This window comes from Arabidopsis lyrata (genome assembly GCF_000004255.2).
Source record: "Arabidopsis lyrata subsp. lyrata unplaced genomic scaffold ARALYscaffold_4, whole genome shotgun sequence".
NCBI lineage: Eukaryota > Viridiplantae > Streptophyta > Magnoliopsida > Brassicales > Brassicaceae > Arabidopsis > Arabidopsis lyrata.
Genome location: NW_003302552.1, coordinates 14,914,148 through 14,927,079, shown reverse-complemented (window position 1 = coordinate 14,927,079; position 12,932 = coordinate 14,914,148). Strand labels below are relative to the sequence as shown.

Below are 12,932 nucleotides of genomic sequence, written 5' to 3'. Positions count from 1 at the left end.
AAAAAAGTCTTCCGAGTAAAACACCTTTTGAGATTATTTGCACTAGATTGTTAGTTAACCAGTGAGTAAATAATTATATCATCATAGGAAAGAGTGGATTTTTTTTTTTTTTTTTTTTTTTGACAGAAATCTTTAACCAGTGAGTATTTATAATAAAGAATGGATTATCTAAAATCTTTGACAATTTTTCTCCCAATCTCGTAAGATATCTTATAAGGACCAGTAATCCAAATGTTAAACTTGTATTAATGTGTTTGTTGTCTCTTTAGTCTTTTTCGATATGTCTAACAAGTTACTTGTTACATGTACTAATTATTTACATCAAATATACATGGATACTCGTCATTCTTGTTCTTATTATTAAGAGTCTTAAGACCAAAAAATTCATGGAACTAAAAGCATTCAACCTCCACAAAACTTTGACATAGGTTAAGAAACAACATGAGAAAAAACTCGACTGATTTGAGGATATAAAAGATACGACCAGCGACTGTCAAAAGAAGTAGCAAAGTTATAACAAAAAGAACAAGATCCCATGGAGTAATAGTAAAAAAAGGTCTTCTCTAGGCCACTGGAGGAATCATCTCAGGGTAATCTACGGTTGTGAGTGGAGCCTCTGGCACAAGAGTAACTGGAGCAGCAATCTGAGCAGGCGCGAGGTTGACAACATCATCTTTAGGAGCATGAATGATCACGACATCAGGCAATGGTGTCTTTGGTCCTGATTTTCCCGTAGGATCCCAATCAAGCATGATCTTCACCTTGATTCCCAACACCCCCTGCACATGCGGACAATATTAGACAAAGCCGGTATAACTAACTCACTATATGGAAAATAAGAAACTCAGGAGAAAACTGACCTGTCTAAGCAAAACATGTCTCACTGCAGAGTCAATGTATTCCTTAGTTGGTTGACCAGATGAAACCATGTAACCATCCATGAACTTCATCGACTTAGCACGTGCAGCACGGAGCTTTCCACTCACGATGACCTCGCATCCCTTAGCTCCACTCTCCATAACAAATCTCAAAACACCATAACAGGCCCTGTACAGCAAACAACCATAGCAATATTAACGATGAGAAGTTCAAGTGAAACATTATGTATGATCAGAGTGCTCTAGTAGATAGAGACATAACAATTACACAAAACCCACGAAGCGTGTGCATTTAAAGAAACCCCACAGAGAAATACAATTCCAGTTGTATCCTAAACTGCTTAGAAGGCCAAGTAAGCTAAACAAAATCAATAGCTCAGTAACAGTCACAATTGCTATATCTAATCAAACAAGTAATATACAAATCGCAAGAGAAAACATAAAAAAAAAACTAGAGAAATGTCATACCTGCGAACAGCAAGACCACCAAGAAGCTTGTAACGTAGAGACTCAGCCTGAGCAATGGCACAGAGACCTCTGTTGTTAACTTTTTCAGCATAAAGCTCAACACTGTCTACTGGAAACTTGAATCTCTTCTGGACAAGAGATGTCAATTCCCTAATTCTCCTCCCCTTCTCTCCTAAAAACGCAACATTTTCGATATCAGATCTCGAAAACACATTCTCACAGTTCCTAAATCGAAAGAGAAGAAACGATCAACAAACATACCGAGAACATTCTGAGTACGTGTAGCTCTGATGATAATCTCAGTCCTCATTGGAGTAACCCTAACTTCAACACCAGAGTAACCATCCTCTGCAAGCTCTCTTGTGAGAACCTCATTCAATTCAGCGTAGAATACACCATCTGCTACAAACTACAAACACAGTAACCAATTCAGTTCCAATACGATACAGCGTGAGAAATCCATTGAAATCAAAAAATGAAATCAGAAATTCACCTTTCTCTTCTTGCTGATTTGAGTCGCCATATTTGTTGATGTGAAAATCGGAAGCCGATCTCTGAAACCCTAAATGTTGAGACGAAAGAGAATCGGTAAGCTCGTGTTCGTTATCAGATACTATGATTTTAGTATTTATATTGACCTAATTCAGAAACTTAGGTTTCACATCAAATTGAATTTGGGCCTATTTGTTGAATAATCCGGCCTAATGGACATTTAATGGGCTTTTAATAAATTTTAAAATTGGAAGTTGTTAATATTATTTTTTAAAATTAATAATTTCACTTCCGACAAAAATCTCTGATTTTGAAGCTCTGTCATTTCCCGACGACGGCAATGGCGTCAGCTTCCAAGAACATTCAGCAAAACCCTTTCTCCTCGAAACCGCCAAGGCCTCCGTCTTCCTCCGGCGCTGCATCTACTTCCGCCGTGGCTTCCACCTCAGCCGAACCCCAAATACGGAACCCTACCTTAAACACTAACCCTAGCACAAACGTTTTACCGTCGACTTCGAATTTACCGATTACGATGTCACAAGAAGATGAAATCCTCGCACTTTCCAGTCACCTAACCCGCCCGGAGCTTCTCCATCGCCGATCACGCAACCTGATGCAGCTCGCCAAGTGTTATAGAGACAATTATTGGGCTATAATGGAGGATGTCAAGGCGCAACACAGGGATTATTGGTGGAAGTATGGGATTAGTCCATTTAAAGACGAACATAATCAATCGAATAAGAGACGGAGGCTTGGTCAAGAGGGAGATATCGGAGATGGTGATGCTGTTGAAGGTAGTGGAGATAATGGTAATAACAATGATGGTGGTAATGGTGTTAAGAGTGATCAGTATGCGAATAGTAACAGTGGGAGTTGTATGTATGGATGCAAAGCTAAAGCTATGGCGCTTACGAGATACTGTCAGCTCCATATTCTTAAGGATAGTAAGCAGAAGCTCTACACTGGTTGTACAAACGTCATTAAACGGTTTGTTTCACTTTCTCTTTCTTTGGTTTTGAAATTCTCGTATAAAACAAAGTAATTGGTGCTTCAAGTTGTGTTCTTTACATATTATAGTTGGTTAAGGTGTTGTAGTGCTGATGAATTAAAACGGCAAACACAGTTTGTGTTATGTTTCATTTTTTCAAGTTTGCAGAAAGGATTTGGGATTGACACTTGGCTCTTTTTCAAAGTTTTCCATAGAGTTTGGGTGAAGTTTTAGCTTTGGACACCAATATAGTGATCCTCGGTAACCATTTTTCTAGATTTGGCTATGTTTTATAAACTTGATTGATGTGCTGCGTTATTCCGGTTGATATACATAACTGACAAAAGATGTCTCTATTGATGTGTCTTTGCAAATGAGGTAGGATTATGAATATTAGCATAACTAGTTCATCTTTAACAATGAGTTTTAACTGAACAACGGGATGAAACTCTGTGAAAATGTAGTTGAGTTAGAATAGTCCCATTGTGGGTAGTATTAAAACATAAACCAGGTTTCAGATTTGGGTTTTAATAACATTAGGTTTCATATATAGGTAATTTTGTTTACTGGTTTGTAATTAGCATATACAGTATAATGATATTTTAAGCTGTTCTCTCCTAACTCTGCATTGTTTGGATTGTACATTCAGAGCGCCATCAGGACCATTACTTTGTGGAAAACCAACACTTGGGTCGACTGTTCCTGTACTTTGTAATGTACACTTCCAGAAAGCCCAAAAGCATGTTGCTAAAGCTTTAAAGGATGCTGGTCACAATGTCTCTTCAACAAGCAAGCCTCCTCCGAAGCTCCATGTTATAGTAGCTGCGTTTGTGCATCATATTCAAGCAAAACGAAAAAATCCACACAAGGATTGTAAACTTAAAAGTGTAGTAAAAGAAGAAAATACAAGCTGAGTCAAGCTGTTAGCGTTCCCAGGAGTTATTTCAGTGTATGTCCAGAAGGGAAAAGGTGAGGATCTTTGCCTAATGATTCTAAGAAGTGAAATAAAACTTATATGTTGCGCTCTGATTCTTCTACAGATTTTGTTTCAGTGTCCTGTAGGTATCAGATGTTGTTTATCTGCGCTGAGCTATTAAGAGAGGTTTTGTTACAGTGTCCGGTAGGGTATAGTAGCTAAGGTAGTGGTAGTTTATTGAGATGAAGATTCTACTCTTTTCATAGGCTCAATAAGAACTTGTGTGTTGGCACTCATTCTAACATTTGGAGATGTCCATTTCAGTTTTGTTGCAATTTTGATCATTTGTACAATTTACTTGTGAAAAGCGAATGTGAAATTGTAATGGTCTAATGGCCAATGGGAGACTCAGGCAACGAGGCATTGCAATTGACAAATTGTATTTTCGAAATTATGGCTAGCCAAAACTTGGAACACTTCAATATTGGCTATCCGGTTTAGAATTTAGGAAAATAATTTGAAGGGGAACCGGAATGGTCACAACTCAAGCAACGACCGGAAATTAAAAGAGAACCAAATCTGACCGGTTTAGATGTAATCCGGTTTTCAATATTAATAGCAAGAAAGCGGTTTCAATCGAACCGATGGAACCCTAGTCAACTGAACACACACACCTGCCTGGTTTCAGTTAAAAAAAAAATTGGATTAACGATAATGATGGTGTAGAGAACCGGCTCAGCTTTCGGTTTAGTATCCGGTTCGATTGCAGTGTTTTTTTTTGTGTCTGCTGAAAGTTTCAAAGTGAGAGAGTAGAACAAAGAAGAAAGAAGAAGCAGAGACTTTCGTGAGGATATGGCGAATAGCAAATACGAGTATGTGAAGTCATTCGAATTGGAGGATGAAGTCATGCTTCCTAACTTGATGGTTGTTCGGATCGATGGTCGTCATTTTTCTAGGTAATTTTTTCCTCGCTTTTATTCCATACAATGTCAATGGTGATGGTGTGTAGATTGTAGCATCTCTGGAACAATTTGAGGGAAAATAATGATTAAAAGCTGCGTCTTTAATGGATTTTGGAAGCATGATTTCACATTGTTCCTAAAAGAATGTTTTTTTTTTTTGGGCTTTTTACTGACACCTGCTTACCTTCTTTGGTAACTATAGATTTTCCCAAGTTCATGAGTTTGAGAGGCCTAATGATGAAACAGCCCTCAATTTGATGAATTCATGTTCAGCTGCGGTTTTGGAAGAGTTTCCTGACATCATTTTTGCTTATGGATACAGTGACGAATACAGGTCCTAAATTCACTTCATTGACTTTATCTGTTTTAGATTTTTACACCTTTATGGATATGTCATGTACACGATTTTAATTGTTTTCCATGTCTTTTGTAGCTTTGTATTCAAGAAAACATCAAGATTCTACCAGAGACGAGCCAGGTTTTGATTCCATTAAAATTTATCAATGTTTCTTGTTCAGAAGCGAGTTCACTTGAAGAGACCTTTTACACAATTATATAGAGTTTTCTTTTGTCTGGTTGACTCATAGTTTTTTACTTTCTTGTTTTTGGTTTATATGCAGTAAGATTTTGTCGTTGGTAGCTTCGTTCGTTGCTGCGATTTATGTAACAAAATGGAAAGACTTCTTTCCCCAAAAGAAATTAGAATATGCTCCTTCCTTCCGTTCAAAAGTTGTAAGTTGTGCATCCGCAGAGGTTCTTCAAGCTTATGTCGCATGGAGACAGCATGACTGTAAGACATTCTGACAACATATATATTGTACTCGACACATATTCTTTGATTTTTTTTGTGTTCTGGATATTATTTATACTTATTGGCGTGAATTATCTTTGCAAACTAGTTTCGTTTTTGTTTTTTGGTTGCAGGCCACGCCAATAATCAGTATGACACTTGTTTCTGGATGTTAGTTAAGAGTGGAAAGAGCATAAGTGAAACCCAAGAGATTCTAAAGGTGTGTTGTTCGTGCTTTTCTATGGCAGAGATCAATGTTTTTTGTCTGCAGGATACACTACGACTAGAATTTTTTTTTTTTCTAATACAGATGTCAAAATGGCCCTTTACCTTCTTAAGCCAAGTTTCATGCTTAGTAATGATATTACATTGTTTGATCACACGATTTCTATACCTGCAGGATACACAAAAACAGCAGAAAAATGAGCTTCTCTTTCAGAAATTTGGTATCAATTACAAAACGCTTCCTGAATTGTCTCGGCAAGGATCTTGTCTTTTCAAGAAAAAGGTGATAGTTTATATCTTTTGTTACAAATTATATATACAGCACTTGCTTTGATATGTGATGTGTATGTATTTAGAAATTTAGGCCTTCCAGTTGTAAGTGGAGTCTCTATGAATGTTAGTAATCTTAGTTTGTTGAACAATATTGTTGGTACACATGTACGTTTAGGCTTATGCATTGTAATTTGTAAATTTCAGTTGTCTGAACCCTTGTAAAATCTAGCCAACTATTACTTCAGCTTAGTTGATGTTCAGGTTTAAAACTGACTTTACAGATCTTCTCTTATCATTGCATTTTGCTTGATGTTCACAATAAATTTGCTTGATGCAATACACCTAAGACTTATTGTAAATTTCCAGTAACATACTTTCATTTAACTTCAGGTAGAAGAAACTGTAAAGCATGATGAGAATGGAAATCCTGTAAAAAGATCGAGGAGAAAGGCTGTTTTTGTACATTCGGAGAATATTGCCGGAAGAAGCTTTTGGAATGAGCAGCCCTCTCTATGTAATGATCTTGGCCACTTCACGAAAGACATTGGAAAAATTGAACCAGATTTTATTAGGTCCTTTCAGTTTGAGAACAAATTGTTACCTTTAACCTGGGTCGTGGTTAGGATTGATGGCTGTCATTTTCACAGGTAATTTTCTATAGCTTATCGTCTTGATCTCTTATAAGTTTGTCAGTCATTATATTGCATTGAAGCCTTAGATTAGTAAAGTCATTGCGGTCCATAGGATTCAGCTAGGCTGGCCTGCTCAGGGCTGGCCTGCTCAGTTTTCATATGTTCTGTTGTGGTTGCTTTTGTCTAGGGAATATTGTGATTCTTGAATCTGAACTCGCATTTTCAGAAAGAAGTCATTTTATTACTGATTACTATTTACTAGTGTTCTATGTTGCAAATGAAACTCATGGAGCTTGCTTGGATTTTGATAGATTTTCTGACGTTCATGAATTTGAGAAGCCAAATGATGAGCAAGCTCTGAAACTTATGAATTCATGTGCAGTGGCTGTTCTCGAGGAGTTTGAGGATATTCACTTTGCCTATGGTGTCAGTGATGAGTACAGGTGTCCATCTCTCAACCTGTTTATCTCAGCTTTCACATATCTTAGATATTAATTAAGTTCATCATCGATTGCAGCTTTGTTTTGAAGAAAGAATCCGAGCTCTACAAAAGACAATCCAGGTTAAACTACATTTCTCTTTTCCCTTACACTATCTCCCTAATTTTCTTGTCTTAATTTCTAGTATTGCATTGCAGTAAAATAATATCCGCAATCACATCCTTCTTTACATCGACGTATGTGTTACAATGGGGAGAATTTTTCCCTCACAAAGAAATGAAGTACCCTCCATCATTCGATGGACGAGCTGTATGCTATCCAACACACAATATTCTTTTGGATTATCTGGCCTGGAGACAAGTTGACTGTGAGTATAATAACACTGTGATAAATGATTTGGAATCATCTATATCTTTCCGAAATTTTAGATATGAATACTCTCATGTTTTCTTTGATTTTCGTTTGGCAGGCCACATCAATAATCAGTACAATACATGTTTCTGGATGCTTGTTAAGTCTGGAAAAACCAAAACTCAATCCCAAGATTACTTAAAGGTACTTTGTTATGATGGATAAAAATTTCATTCTCAAGTACTAGTCAATGCTTAAAACAGTTCTTATATTGCTCTCTGTGAGTGTCTTTTCCAGGGTACCCAAACACGAGAAAAAAATGAGCTGCTTAGCCGTCAATTTGGAATTGAGTACAACGCATTACCTGTAATCTTTCGAATGGGTTCTTCGGTTTTCCGCCGAAAGGTTAGTATTGCCTTAATTATCAAACTTTAAATCTATGCATAGAAAGATTAGGATACAGTGGACTGGCTGAAGAAACTTCATAAGTGCCAAACTAACTCTGTTCTTATCGTAAAAATCAATTAAAACCTTTGGCTATTAACTCGTAAATGGCTACATCATATACCAAACCTGAAATGTAACTACTACCCGCCAAGGTTTGTTACTCGTTTCTTATCAAACTCATCAAGCATTTGAACAGTGTGGAACATGATCTTCCATTGAGCTTGATATTTGTAGTTACCTGTTAAACAGCTGTCTGAATATTCTTTTCAGGAAGCTGAGAATGGAGTAGTTTCAGGGAAGAAACTGGAAGGAGAAGTGGTCGTAGATCATTGCAACATCATCGAACATAGTTTCTGGGAAGAACACCCACACATTCTTAGCTACTCATAAACAGCTGCATTTTAGTATTTTACTTCACTTGTAAGATTAATTTATTGCAAATTCTTAATCTCCAATTCGTACACCTCTAGTTCTTTTCAACAACATGTGTTATACGAGGTAAACCTTAGCTCACATGTATATGAGATAGAGATATGTAAAACATTAAATTCACACCATACCTGTGCACCGACCAACTGCTAACTTCTCCTGCGTTACGTAAAAGTAACTTTATCCTCTCCATTTTTTTTTTTAATGTAGTCAATAGAGAGCGTATTATTAATAATTTTCTATCATGTTGTTGTATACTAGTAATTCAAATGTCTATTAGGTCGGTCCAACTACTTGATAAGACCTACAGACTAAAATTTTCAAGTATGGTGGTTAGATTCTGAAATATGTTTTGTTCTCATTCCATTTTTAAATCCGACTTTATGTACATGTATACATTTGGTGAAAAAATGTGAATATTGTAAGTGATGAGTAGGAAATACACCAGAACAAAAGTATAATTTTTTTTTTGCCAAATTGATTTGATTTTATTACTTTTAAGTCTATCAATTTAACAGAAAAATAACTGAATCTAGTAGATATAATAAATTTCTTGATCTGGTCTCTCAAGTCTAAAACAAAAAAAACATTGAAAAAAGCCAATGATATTTTGTTACAATACTATTTTTACGTGACAACTGCTATAATAACTTAAAATCTGAAAATTCTAGATGTTTTCCTAATTTACAAGGTTTCTTGCTTTTTGAACAAGCTATTATTAAGAAAAATCAGGTCAAACATTGGAAACCATAATTGGTAGGGAATCCTACTACAGATTTTTCCATTAATCATCGTTAATGCTAATATGAAAGTGAATTGTAGTGGTCATTTGGAATATTTGAAAGGTGGCAATTTGATATTTCCAATTCCGTTAATATTAAATAAATTTCGTGTAAGTTAACACGCAAAAAAATTGAATTATATGTTTCCCTTTATATTTGGCATTTCTTAATTTTAAACCATATATTTGTATTCATGTACCGATTAATCAAATGAAAGATAAAAATAAGAAAAATATAAAAATAAGATGGGTAAGCAATCAATATGAAGTCGTGGATGCTTACCCCACCATTCGTCACAAGAGATTCGTCATTTAAAGCATTCTGATCTTATAACATTTTTCAACCATATATAAATACAAATATTTGTTAATAAATTTAAAAGATTTATATTTCTTCTCTTCTTTCTTCAAAACTAAAAACTCAGACAAAGAGAGAGACCATAGACACTGCAAATGGCGGATGAATCTCCAAAGTCTATCTACGACTTCACCGTCAAGGTTTTTTCTCTCAATGTTTTTTTTTTTTCATTATTGTTAGTCTTAGATTCTTAATTCAAATAAACAGAAAAACCATAAGGTTTGATCCAAAAATAAGATAGCGAAATTTTCAAAGTTCGATCTCAGGCAAAAGAATATAGATGAAGAATTAAGGTTTGTTATAAAAAAAAAAAACTATGTGTGTTTATATTTTATTCATGAAAATGGCAGGATATCGGAGGTAACGATGTGAGTTTGAACCAATACAAAGGCAAAACTCTTCTGATTGTCAATGTTGCTTCCAAATGGTAAAAATCCTTTTTCACTGTCAATTTATTTATTTTTATTTTTGTTAGAAGCCATTGCCTAGTTATATATGCAAGATAGTATTTGTAATCTACCAGATTCAAAATATATATAAACGTAAGGATCTTGTGAAATTAGTAGTTGATCAATCCGGTTCAGTTTGGTTTGATTAGTACCTGTCCTTTGTTCTTAACTGCGATATTGCTTTGTTAAAATATAAACAAAGATTCTAGTCATATTGGTCTTCGTTTGTTCAAATTTCAAGATTTTGCTTAAAGTCAATCAAATAGATGAAATAAAAACTGAAATTTCTTATTAACTTGCAGTGGTCTGACTGATGCCAACTACAAGGAACTGAATGTTCTGTACGAGAAATACAAGGAGCAAGGTCTGTGATTTATATCTACTCTCACAAAATTTAACCCGGTTTTAATTGTGACTGGAACTAAATACATGTAACAAATTATGAATAGGGTTGGAGATATTAGCATTCCCTTGTAACCAGTTCTTAGGACAAGAACCAGGTAACAATGAAGAGATTCAACAAACTGTCTGCACCAGGTTCAAAGCTGAATTCCCCATCTTTGACAAGGTAATTCATTTTGTCTTTATCACACTTCTCTATTTCATTGATTAATGTTTTACTAATGATTGATCTTTACAACATTATTAAGAGATGTGAGTTTGTGTATAAGTAACTTAATGAGGAATGATGATTGTCTAATAGTGAAAGAAAAAGAGTAGTGTATATATATAAATACTTGACGGAAATGTTGATGGCAATGTAGGTGGATGTGAACGGGAAAAACACGGCGCCATTATACAAATACTTGAAAGCAGAGAAAGGAGGTTTGCTCATTGATGCCATCAAATGGAATTTCACCAAATTCTTGGTTTCTCCTGATGGCAAAGTCTTACAGAGATATTCTCCCAGAACCTCTCCTCTTCAATTCGAGGTACGTACCATCCTGGCTTTCACCTAAACCGGAATCCATCCATACACAACCATCTTAATAATGACCGGTTTGTTTTTGGTTTATGCAGAAGGACGTTCAAACTCTGTTGGGACAGGCTTCTTCTTGATCATCAGAAGAAGTTTCAAGAACTTTCGTTTGGTCCAAATTATGATCTTAGAATCATCAACATTGCAGACTTATTTTCTTTAAATCTATCATTCTTGTTTTAAATAATTGATGTATTCGATGTCTTTTCATGGGATGATATATCATATTATCATGTGACTCTCGTTTAAAGCTCAAAACATTAAAAGTTGAATAATAAATTCTATTGGGCCATAAGACAGTTGTGTACGTAAAAAAGAACATGTGAAGGATGTTGCCCTATCGTACACGACACGTTTAAGCGTGTTCACAACTTATGACCACAAAACGTTTCAGATTCTTTCCTAGCCACGGGACAAAAAGATAAGAATCACATGTAAAAGAACATAAAAGAAAGGTCATGTGCTTTCTTTGTTGACATCTTGTGATTGAAGCAAAGTTATCATATAAGCCTAATTACCAATGATACAAAAACAAGATCATAAAAGCATACAGAAGATAAAATTGTTATCAAAACTGTTACAGTTAGATCAGTTACCTCAGCCAAAAGCAGAGATCTTCAAAAAAAACAGTTGGAGATTGATTTGTGTCTCTAAATCTCATCACTGCGTATGAGAGGACAAGAACCCTAATTCAGATGTTAGATGTTAAAGCAACCACATTGCACTCAAACAAAACAGTCAGCAGAAATTGTAGACAAAGAATTTGAAGTTTTTTTTATTCACTTGACACATTTATTTCCAAGTCGTTAAAATCATAGAGTCTAAGAATACTACTAAGACACATAACATACATAGAATGCTAAAGTAAAAGCCAAACCAGTTTATCCACAGACCCATTTGCAGGTCTATTCTCAGCTAACAATGGCAGAGACTTCATTCTTGCAAAGACGGTCTTTTCCTGGTTCAATCACAAACACACGAAGAAGATCGATTCTTGTTCAGCTGCACAATCGTACGGTGCAAGCAACAGTTTGTGCCCAATATTTGAGTCTAGCTTTTACATCATCTGGATCATCACCTGAATCAAACATTCAAATCAAGAGAATGTTTTTCAGAATCACTGGAATCTAGCAAAGATTGAGAGATTTAATTTACCAGGACTAGATATCTTCCAATTTGCAATTGGAGCGGTGGTGGTCGGTGGTGGAGGCGAATCATCTTCATCCGGGGACTTGTGGTGATTTTGTTGCTTATCATCTAAGAACTTCTGGCTCATGGAGTAACAAAGCTCTAACGCAGGCAAAGTATTACAAAGCTCAGGGATCTCGTCGTAACTAAAACCAAACCCTAGATCTAAACAACCTTTAAGCTCCTCAAGATCATCATCCGTCAAACTCTTGGCTCTCGTCAAATCATCTTTATCATCCAAAGCGTATCCCTCAAGCAACACTTGGCTCTTCCTTTTCTCCAGCTTCTTATTCCTACTCTCGCCGGCGAAATAGCCTCCTCCTCCTACGATGGAGTTTCCAATCGCGGCCCACGTTTCTTGGATTCCTCCGTCACCACCGTCGTGGTGGTGTTCTGGTAAGACTGTGTTCGATGTAACATCAGCATTTGTTGGTTTCTTCACTTGGACAGAGTGTGTCTTCCATGGATGTGATGATTCGATGTGAATACAAGCCATTGTTTTTCTCTCTGTGATTGTTTTTGTTATCGGAAATGAATGGTGAGGAGAGATTATTATTTATATAAAGGAGATGGTTTCTTTCTTAGAAAAGCGGCGACGTAGAAGCATCAATTATTGTATATATGCCATCTTTTTGTGGGGCCATATGTAAAGGAATTCCATGAAATGTATGTTCGAGAAGCATTGGGTTAAGTCTGTTTCCGTTTTGGGATTCGTCTTGGTTTGTCTTTCAAGTTTCAACTGCTACTTAATTATGGACATCTATTTTCTTTAGATGGCAGTATGAAGAAAAACTTATAATAAGTTGCTATAAACAAAAAAAACAAAAAAACAAAAAGTTGCTATAAACCTCTTTGTAGACAAGTTTTTGTTATTTAAAAAAATATC

General features: G+C 35.7%; 5 protein-coding genes across 9 annotated transcripts; 3 read left to right on the top strand and 2 right to left on the bottom strand.

The window, feature by feature from the left end:
• Positions 1–332: 332 nt before the first annotated feature.
• Positions 333–2,013, bottom strand: LOC9317251 (40S ribosomal protein S3-1). Its single transcript, XM_002879290.2, has 5 exons — positions 1,840–2,013; positions 1,608–1,755; positions 1,347–1,518; positions 861–1,047; positions 333–779 (listed from the first exon to the last, which is right to left on the bottom strand). The coding sequence occupies exons 1-5, from the start codon at positions 1,867–1,869 to the stop codon at positions 564–566; spliced, it is 753 nt and encodes a 250-aa protein (XP_002879336.1). The 5' UTR covers positions 1,870–2,013; the 3' UTR covers positions 333–563.
• A 109-nt stretch (positions 2,014–2,122) lies between these two features.
• LOC9317250 (INO80 complex subunit D) lies at positions 2,123–4,193 on the top strand. Of its 5 annotated transcripts, none has more exons than XR_002332943.1 (3): positions 2,123–2,825; positions 3,476–3,795; positions 3,879–4,193. XR_002332943.1 is itself a non-coding variant. In XM_021030051.1 (3 exons), the coding sequence occupies exons 1-2, from the start codon at positions 2,179–2,181 to the stop codon at positions 3,050–3,052; spliced, it is 705 nt and encodes a 234-aa protein (XP_020885710.1). In that variant the 5' UTR covers positions 2,123–2,178; the 3' UTR covers positions 3,053–3,087; positions 3,476–4,193. The 5 variants fall into 5 exon arrangements, 3 of the variants coding, with proteins under 3 accessions (XP_020885710.1, XP_020885709.1, XP_020885708.1); XR_002332942.1 differs by having other exon boundaries at positions 3,867–4,193; XM_021030051.1 differs by adding an exon at positions 2,995–3,087 and having other exon boundaries at positions 3,476–4,193.
• Positions 4,194–4,473: 280 nt separating this feature from the next.
• LOC9317249 (tRNA(His) guanylyltransferase 1) lies at positions 4,474–8,419 on the top strand. The gene is made up of 13 exons (XM_002881136.2): positions 4,474–4,698; positions 4,907–5,038; positions 5,138–5,182; positions 5,325–5,494; positions 5,629–5,714; positions 5,895–6,002; positions 6,383–6,639; positions 6,936–7,067; positions 7,142–7,186; positions 7,262–7,431; positions 7,534–7,619; positions 7,713–7,820; positions 8,133–8,419. Exons 1-13 carry the CDS (start codon positions 4,595–4,597, stop codon positions 8,250–8,252), a joined length of 1,563 nt encoding a protein of 520 aa, XP_002881182.1. The 5' UTR covers positions 4,474–4,594; the 3' UTR covers positions 8,253–8,419.
• A 998-nt stretch (positions 8,420–9,417) lies between these two features.
• On the top strand, positions 9,418–11,150 carry LOC9315403 (probable glutathione peroxidase 2). Its single transcript, XM_002881135.2, has 6 exons — positions 9,418–9,570; positions 9,781–9,857; positions 10,182–10,243; positions 10,329–10,447; positions 10,644–10,811; positions 10,900–11,150. The coding sequence occupies exons 1-6, from the start codon at positions 9,526–9,528 to the stop codon at positions 10,936–10,938; spliced, it is 510 nt and encodes a 169-aa protein (XP_002881181.1). The 5' UTR covers positions 9,418–9,525; the 3' UTR covers positions 10,939–11,150.
• Positions 11,151–11,341: 191 nt separating this feature from the next.
• On the bottom strand, positions 11,342–12,640 carry LOC9315402. The gene is made up of 2 exons (XM_021028461.1): positions 12,014–12,640; positions 11,342–11,936 (listed from the first exon to the last, which is right to left on the bottom strand). The coding sequence occupies exons 1-2, from the start codon at positions 12,540–12,542 to the stop codon at positions 11,857–11,859; spliced, it is 609 nt and encodes a 202-aa protein (XP_020884120.1). The 5' UTR covers positions 12,543–12,640; the 3' UTR covers positions 11,342–11,856.
• Between the last annotated feature and the right edge of the window lie 292 nt (positions 12,641–12,932).

What these genes read in the sequence shown, in the direction of transcription:
- LOC9317251 (XM_002879290.2), bottom strand. Translation starts at nt 1,869, where the DNA reads ATGGCGACTCAAATCAGCAAGAAGAGAAAG. An exon ending in AAATCAGCAAGAAGAGAAAG is followed by an intron (nt 1,756 to 1,839) that starts GTGAATTTCTGA and finishes CTGTGTTTGTAG; the next exon opens with TTTGTAGCAGATGGTGTATT. An exon ending in GACATGTTTTGCTTAGACAG is followed by an intron (nt 780 to 860) that starts GTCAGTTTTCTC and finishes CCGCATGTGCAG; the next exon opens with GGGGTGTTGGGAATCAAGGT.
- LOC9317250 (XM_021030049.1), top strand. Translation starts at nt 2,179, where the DNA reads ATGGCGTCAGCTTCCAAGAACATTCAGCAAAACCCTTTCTCCTCGAAA. An exon ending in TGTACAAACGTCATTAAACG is followed by an intron (nt 2,826 to 3,475) that starts GTTTGTTTCACT and finishes TTGTACATTCAG; the next exon opens with AGCGCCATCAGGACCATTAC.
- LOC9317249 (XM_002881136.2), top strand. Translation starts at nt 4,595, where the DNA reads ATGGCGAATAGCAAATACGAGTATGTGAAGTCATTCGAATTGGAGGAT. An exon ending in AAACCCAAGAGATTCTAAAG is followed by an intron (nt 5,715 to 5,894) that starts GTGTGTTGTTCG and finishes CTATACCTGCAG; the next exon opens with GATACACAAAAACAGCAGAA. An exon ending in CTCTACAAAAGACAATCCAG is followed by an intron (nt 7,187 to 7,261) that starts GTTAAACTACAT and finishes ATTGCATTGCAG; the next exon opens with TAAAATAATATCCGCAATCA.
- LOC9315403 (XM_002881135.2), top strand. Translation starts at nt 9,526, where the DNA reads ATGGCGGATGAATCTCCAAAGTCTATCTACGACTTCACCGTCAAG. An exon ending in TCTACGACTTCACCGTCAAG is followed by an intron (nt 9,571 to 9,780) that starts GTTTTTTCTCTC and finishes TGAAAATGGCAG; the next exon opens with GATATCGGAGGTAACGATGT. An exon ending in GTCAATGTTGCTTCCAAATG is followed by an intron (nt 9,858 to 10,181) that starts GTAAAAATCCTT and finishes ATTAACTTGCAG; the next exon opens with TGGTCTGACTGATGCCAACT.
- LOC9315402 (XM_021028461.1), bottom strand. Translation starts at nt 12,542, where the DNA reads ATGGCTTGTATTCACATCGAATCATCACATCCATGGAAGACACACTCT. An exon ending in TTGGAAGATATCTAGTCCTG is followed by an intron (nt 11,937 to 12,013) that starts GTAAATTAAATC and finishes TGTTTGATTCAG; the next exon opens with GTGATGATCCAGATGATGTA.